General features: G+C 47.8%; 1 protein-coding gene across 1 annotated transcript; it reads left to right on the top strand.

The window, feature by feature from the left end:
- Positions 1 to 507: 507 nt before the first annotated feature.
- On the top strand, positions 508 to 5256 carry LOC125535614 (putative apyrase 2). Its single transcript, XM_048698673.2, has 9 exons — positions 508 to 1342; positions 1432 to 1560; positions 1637 to 1693; positions 1856 to 1948; positions 2916 to 3121; positions 3693 to 3787; positions 4181 to 4395; positions 4508 to 4697; positions 4788 to 5256. Exons 1-9 carry the CDS (start codon positions 1031 to 1033, stop codon positions 4898 to 4900), a joined length of 1410 nt encoding a protein of 469 aa, XP_048554630.1. The 5' UTR covers positions 508 to 1030; the 3' UTR covers positions 4901 to 5256.
- The last annotated feature ends 1019 nt before the right edge of the window (positions 5257 to 6275 follow it).

Raw genomic sequence — 6275 nt, 5'->3', positions numbered from 1 at the left:
GTCTCTAGTTGATCTTCGAAGATTCAGTCGGCTTTTGTCTTCAGTGAACCTACTTAGATTTGGTCCTCGTTCATTTGTATCCATGTGTTCTACAGGCTATATATTTTTGAGCTTCTCTTCATCGATGATGGTTGCTCTGTTGCGCTGGTCCCGGGAGGTCTTAACATGATGACGTCCTCACTGTTGCCACAACAAGATTTGTCCGGCATCGGTAAGGGGTGACGACGGCAGCACTCATTTGACTCGCTTCAGTGCTTATATTCGTTGGTAATGGTATATGGACTTGTTACTTTTATTTTATTGTTTGTACTGCCGTGACTATGGGTGAATCCATCGTAAGTTTTTTCCAAAAAAAAGTTTAACTGGATCGCTGAATCCATCACCACGTCAACACGCTCTCTGGTTGGCGCGTACACGGTCAATTACCTGCACCAACCAATCACGGTCCGGCGCAGCCGTGGACCAGCACCGTGAGAAATTACCGAGCACCGCAGCTCCGGTGCCGTCCGGCCAACTCCGCACACGCGCGCGGACGAAGCCAACCCCGACCCAACCGCACCGGCACGGGCACGGGCACGGCGAACCCGCACAAGCAACCCTCACCCCCTCCCCCGCCGCGGCCGCTACAAAGCGCCGTCCTTTCCGCACGCCACCGCCACCTCCCTCCCGCCTCCGTCGCGCGCGCGCCCGGCGGCAGCACAGCAGCCAGAGACCACCGCGCCACGTCCCGAGGCGCACGCATTTCCCCAGCGCGCGCCCGGATCCCGACGCCAGCCCGCCCGAAGTCAAACCCACCGACGCACGCCCGCCCGCCTAAAACTCCACCCCCGAGGCTCGCGCAGATCGGCCCTCCATCCCTCGCCTCGCCTACCCCACGCCGACGCGCGCGGAGCGGAGCGGACGGACGGGAGCGCTGGATCCCGCGGAGGATCTAGAGGCGGTCAAGCAGCCGTCGCCCCCCGGCCCCGGGGGCCGCATCCGCTACCGCACGCCCTCCTCGCCCGACCTCCTCCTCCTGCCCGCCGACAAGATGCGCCGCTACTCGCAGCTGCCGGGCGCCGGCCGCCAGGACACGCTCGCCGACCGCGTGCACCGCTACCGCGGGGTGCTGCTCGTCGTGCTCGCGCCGCTCGCCCTCGTCTCGCTCGTGCTCCTGCTCATGCCGCGCGCGCCCGCCGGGGCCGCCCAGAGGCCCCTGGGAGGAGGGGCCGGGGCCGCCGGGGGTAAGAAGTACGCCGTCATATTCGACGCCGGCAGCTCCGGCAGCCGCGTCCACGTCTTCTGCTTCGATGGCAACCTGGATCTGGTCCACATTGGCACCGACATCGAGCTCTTCGTCCAGGTAAGACGACCACCCCTTCGTCCGTCGGATCTGGATCTGGTTTAGGTCATTGTCAGCTGAATTCCGTTCCCCTTCCTCCGCCCTTGCAGAAAAAGCCTGGACTTAGCGCGTACGCCCAGGACCCGCGCGAGGCTGCTCAATCGCTCGTCTCCCTCATTGAGAAGGCCAAGGAAGTTGTTCCGGCCGAATTGCGCGACCAGACGCCTGTTAGAGTTGGGGTGAGTGGTTCGCTCACACTAATTGATTTTGTAATCGGTGCTTGTTGATGTTCTTACCTTCCTTGTTCGTTCACAGGCAACAGCAGGGCTAAGAGCTTTGGGAGCAGGAAAATCCGAAGAGATTTTGCAAGCGGTAAATGGTCTTCTATCATGTCATCATCATCATCATTATTGTCTGCATTGCGGGTTATTATGCTTTTTTTTCTTTTTGTTTGAGTGAGGTTTTTGTTATGTTATTACCAATTTGCCATGATTGATTGTGTACCTGGATGTTAATGTATCCACAAAAATGCAGGTTAGGGATCTTCTTCGTGAAAAGAGTTCATTCAAGAACCAGCCGGATTGGGTCACAGTTCTTGATGGAACTCAGGAAGGTGCATATGAATGGGTAGGATGCTGGCCTTACTTATCACATATGGTTGCGTTTCATGTTATTTTAAGGCTCTTGATTAAAAAAATATTATCACTGCATGTATTTCATTTTTTAGAAGACTACATGCCATTTTCCTAAGTTATGAACTGATATTTGATGGTTTACTAGTAAGGTACACGTGCATTGCACGTGAGAACTTACATAACCAAAGTATGATTGCATATTGGCATATCACATAACACAAGCAACTATATAAATTTATAGTCACATATGCATCATGTATGAGATGTAGATTTAATTCTTGTAGTTTATGGCACTGAAAAAAATATAAATCATTTTATGAAGATACTGTCATAGCCTTGTACAAGAAGTAAATAAAGCAAAAGCGAATGTCAATTCTTTCAGAGCCATTTTACATTGCTATGGTACTGTAGCCATGGAGTTTTTTTGTGTGCTTTCTTTACTGAAGTGATAAGGTTTGTGCACATTATACATTGATATTCATAAAGTAAAAAGCAATAGCAATTCATTTAGAAGAAAAAAGTTGGCAGTGTTAAAGTATGGAAGATTCTAGAGCAAAGGAGAAACATAGTGCTTTGAGGTTTGTGCATAGGGTGCATTGTGCTTAAGCTTAGTAATGGAATATTCTAGATAGTACGCATGCATGGCAAAATCGTGTGTAGTGAATAAGATATCCAATGGCCAACAATGCTCGGGCCTGCCAACTTTTCACCGTTGGATTGGCTTCATCCAACAGCCAATATTCAATGTTATTCCCACACTATATAGTGGTGTAGATATAGATATGTAAAACTGTATGTAAGTAGAGTTCAAGGTAACCACCAAACAGGCCTAGTAGAGGTCAGATCGTGTGCTAAGCAGAGTGTTTAGGAATTATTCATAAGCTTTGCTGCTTTGTTTACCTTCCTAGTGCAGGGACATATACCATATATCTCCCATTCACTCTTCTATATGCTTACAGGTTACCATTAATTATCTGTTGGGAAATCTGGGAAAGACGTACGCAGACACAGTTGGTGTGGTTGACCTTGGCGGTGGATCTGTCCAAATGGCGTATGCTATCCCAGAGAAGGATGCTGAAAAGGCTCCTAAACCAGCAGATGGTGAAGAATCATACGTGAAGAAGCTTTTCCTTAAAGGGACAATGTATCATCTTTATGTCCACAGGTTGATATTTTAACTTCTGCTAGCTTTTTGCTGTTCCTCCTGTTTAGCCGAATTATTGTCCTCGTAATTTGTGAACCCTCTGCTGATGTTTCTAAGCATAACATGAAGCAACAATTATCAAAACCTATTTAAGCACCTGATGGTGGTACTGTCCTGCAAATCCTGTTTATGTCTAATTGGATTGATGAGTCATAAACCACTGAAAGAAGAAAAATGTGTAATTATGTAAGAAACGGTCATGTCACCGCAATACATTAATGACCTAGAATAATTCATAATGGGAGTGAGAAATTTCATGATAACCCCAATTTAAATGTGTAAAAATCCATCAGTAAAAACAGCTGAGTAATCTCAAGAAAAGCATGACTTTATTTAACACTGTTTCAAGGCAACTGCATTGTAGACAAACATATTGCCATCGGTCTGAACTGACTTTAGTCATGCATCCACTTGTGCTCTGCAGGGTAATTAGTTTTTGGTGTATCACTAATGGAAGTGACATCACATGATTATTCTCGTCCAAGGTATCATGAGTTTAAATCATGAATATAACTGTGAACTTTTGTTGCAGTTATTTGCGCTACGGATTGCTGGCTGCTAGAGCAGAGATCTTAAAAGCTGGCAATGCCAATGGTTACAGCAACTGTGTATTGGCTGGACATCAGGGTATGACTGCTTTCTTCTGCCTTACTGTTCTGCTATTGTCTTTTTCATCTGCATCTTAAAAGTATAGGTTAGTTCCCAGCCCATTCAGTGAAGTCTGTTCCCAAAAGAAGTCAGCTTTGCTATCTTGTGAAACAAACTCAGGTTTACAGCAGGACGAATTCCTCAAATTTGTTCTGTGTACATTACCATTCTCTACAGGACAAACTATCTTATTTGTTCTGCTTGTTAGTCTTTGCCGCTTATCATCCTTTCTGTTAAAAGTACTTGTATTACTTTGTGTTATGTCCATAAAAACTCATAGCCAATACAAACCACGAGCATATTATGACATGACATGCTTGTTTTCATTGTGCTGATCATAGGACTCTATTCTAATGGCATTTATGATTTTAGGGCAATACAAGTATGGTGGCAATACATTTGAAGCATCGGCTGCACCTTCTGGCAGTAGTTTTTCGGAATGCAGGGCTGATGTAGTGAAAGCTCTTAAAGTAGATGAAGCATGCACTCACATGAAATGTTCCTTTGGTGGCATCTGGAATGGTGGTGGTGGTGCTGGCCAGAAGAATCTCTTTGTAGCGTCGTTTTTCTTTGACAGGGCTGCCGAGGTAAGTTATGGAACTTCTGATTCTAGCACTGTCCTCCTTTTGAAGATGAATTTCACTTGTTTGCTACTCTTTCCCACTATGCACTTCTAAGCATTCCATGATTCCTGTTCAGGCTGGTTTCATTAACTCCAATGCGGCTGTTGCCAAGGTCAAATCCTCAGACTTTGAGGAAGCTGCCAAGCGTGCTTGCAAATTGAACGTGAATGACGCCCAATCTAGCTACCCTGGTGTCCAGAAGGATAACGTTCCATACATTTGCATGGATCTTGTGTACCAGTACACACTGCTTGTGGATGGATTTGGTAAGAGGCTCAGTACTAAGTAAAAAATGTCCATCATCGTGTACATCTATTATAAGACCGATCTCATTTGTTTTGCTTTCCATCTTGCAGGTGTTGATCCCCAACAAGAGATGACATTGGTAAAGAAGGTTCCTTACAGCGACGCGTTTGTGGAAGCTGCGTGGCCACTCGGAAGTGCCATCGAGGTTGCATCTTCATCATAGGCAGCAACCAGTGTAGCATCAGAAACATCAACGTGGGAGCATGGGCATGACCACCGTAGAAGTTTTGGATTCAGGGGTCTACATTTAGCCGGTTCTGTGTGTGCTTCCCCCTGAAGTCACCATTTTGTCGCCCGGTCAGTTCGTCCAGCCTCCCCTCCCATACAGTATAGGTTCATACGCAAGGACATGAGGATTACGGCACCAATTGTACTGCAGCCAGACGCCATTGGAAGGCGCATTATTATTTTTGTACTGATGATGAGAGTAGACGAGAGCATTCCATTCTTTCTGACTTCCACTTGAGATGGGCATAAACACATTGTTCACTTAGCGTAAATGCATTGTTCGTTGCCATATTTTAAACTCTATCTACATTGTGTGATTGTCTGCCGAGTACGTGGCCTCAGAACTCGAGATCATTCAATTAGGCCGGGGGCCATGGACACCTGCCCCACGGCGAGGTCGGCATCATGCGCTACCGCGCCGACGCCTACAAGATCGCGACGCTCTGCTCTCACCGGCGATCCGGAGCCAAGCAATACGACGTCTGTACGTACGACTCCGGCGCCGACGCCTGGACCCGCACGCCTACTGCCTTTCCGCCGCCGCAGGACGCTCCGGCAAAGCATCTCCCAAAGGATGTTCTCTACCTGATGGCTGTACCTACGACTCCGGCGCCGACGCCTGGACCCGCACGCCTACTGCCTTTCCGCGGCCGCAGGACGCTCTGGCAAAGCATCTCCCAAAGGATGTTCTCTACCTGATGACGAATGCCGGCCCACACGACGACCACGAGTCGTGGGTGGTTTCGATCGACATGAGGAAGAAGACGGTGGAGCGAGTGGCCAAGTTCACCAGACAAGGAGAAGCTTGCATGGACTTCGCCTACATGCGCACTTCCATCTCCAACTATCTTGCTCCAAGAAGATACGGAAAGGGCAACAACAACATGAAGCGACGAGGATTGTTGTTGCCAAGATACATCGGCAAGAAGCCGCGGGTGATCGGTTTCATGCCCTCCTCCGGGTATGGTTGCGATCGAGTGAATGGAGGGGGTGATGATGGGGATGATATGGACTTGGATTAGGTGATTGAGTATGGCACACACTAATGTGCTCATTATGCTAGTGGTTTTGTGTGTTACGGTAAACATATGCTAGATCAATGAGATCGTTCTGTTCTTCAAAGAGCAGCGGATGACAAGCATGGACCTCAGAGGATGCAACAAAGAAAAATCGACAAAATGATGGAAGTACGTTTCGGTCGCAAGTGCCGGGCGAAGAATCGCATGTGCCACAATACAATGTGGATCAAGATCTTTTCTTTTTAGATTAGTGTGGATCATCAAGATCTTAAAAAGAAGAGCAGAGAACAT

The sequence above is a fragment of the Triticum urartu genome, chromosome 2A (assembly GCF_056163025.1).
Source record: "Triticum urartu cultivar PI428250 chromosome 2A, HENAU_Tu73, whole genome shotgun sequence".
Lineage (NCBI taxonomy): Eukaryota > Viridiplantae > Streptophyta > Magnoliopsida > Poales > Poaceae > Triticum > Triticum urartu.
This window is presented reverse-complemented; position numbering and strand designations above follow the sequence as displayed.

Bases quoted from the DNA above. Each gene is read 5' to 3' on its own strand.
- LOC125535614 (XM_048698673.2), top strand. From the start codon at position 1,031: ATGCGCCGCTACTCGCAGCTGCCGGGCGCCGGCCGCCAGGACACGCTC. The intron at 1,343-1,431 runs GTAAGACGACCA...CCGCCCTTGCAG, and splicing joins ACATCGAGCTCTTCGTCCAG to AAAAAGCCTGGACTTAGCGC. The intron at 3,122-3,692 runs GTTGATATTTTA...CTTTTGTTGCAG, and splicing joins TATCATCTTTATGTCCACAG to TTATTTGCGCTACGGATTGC.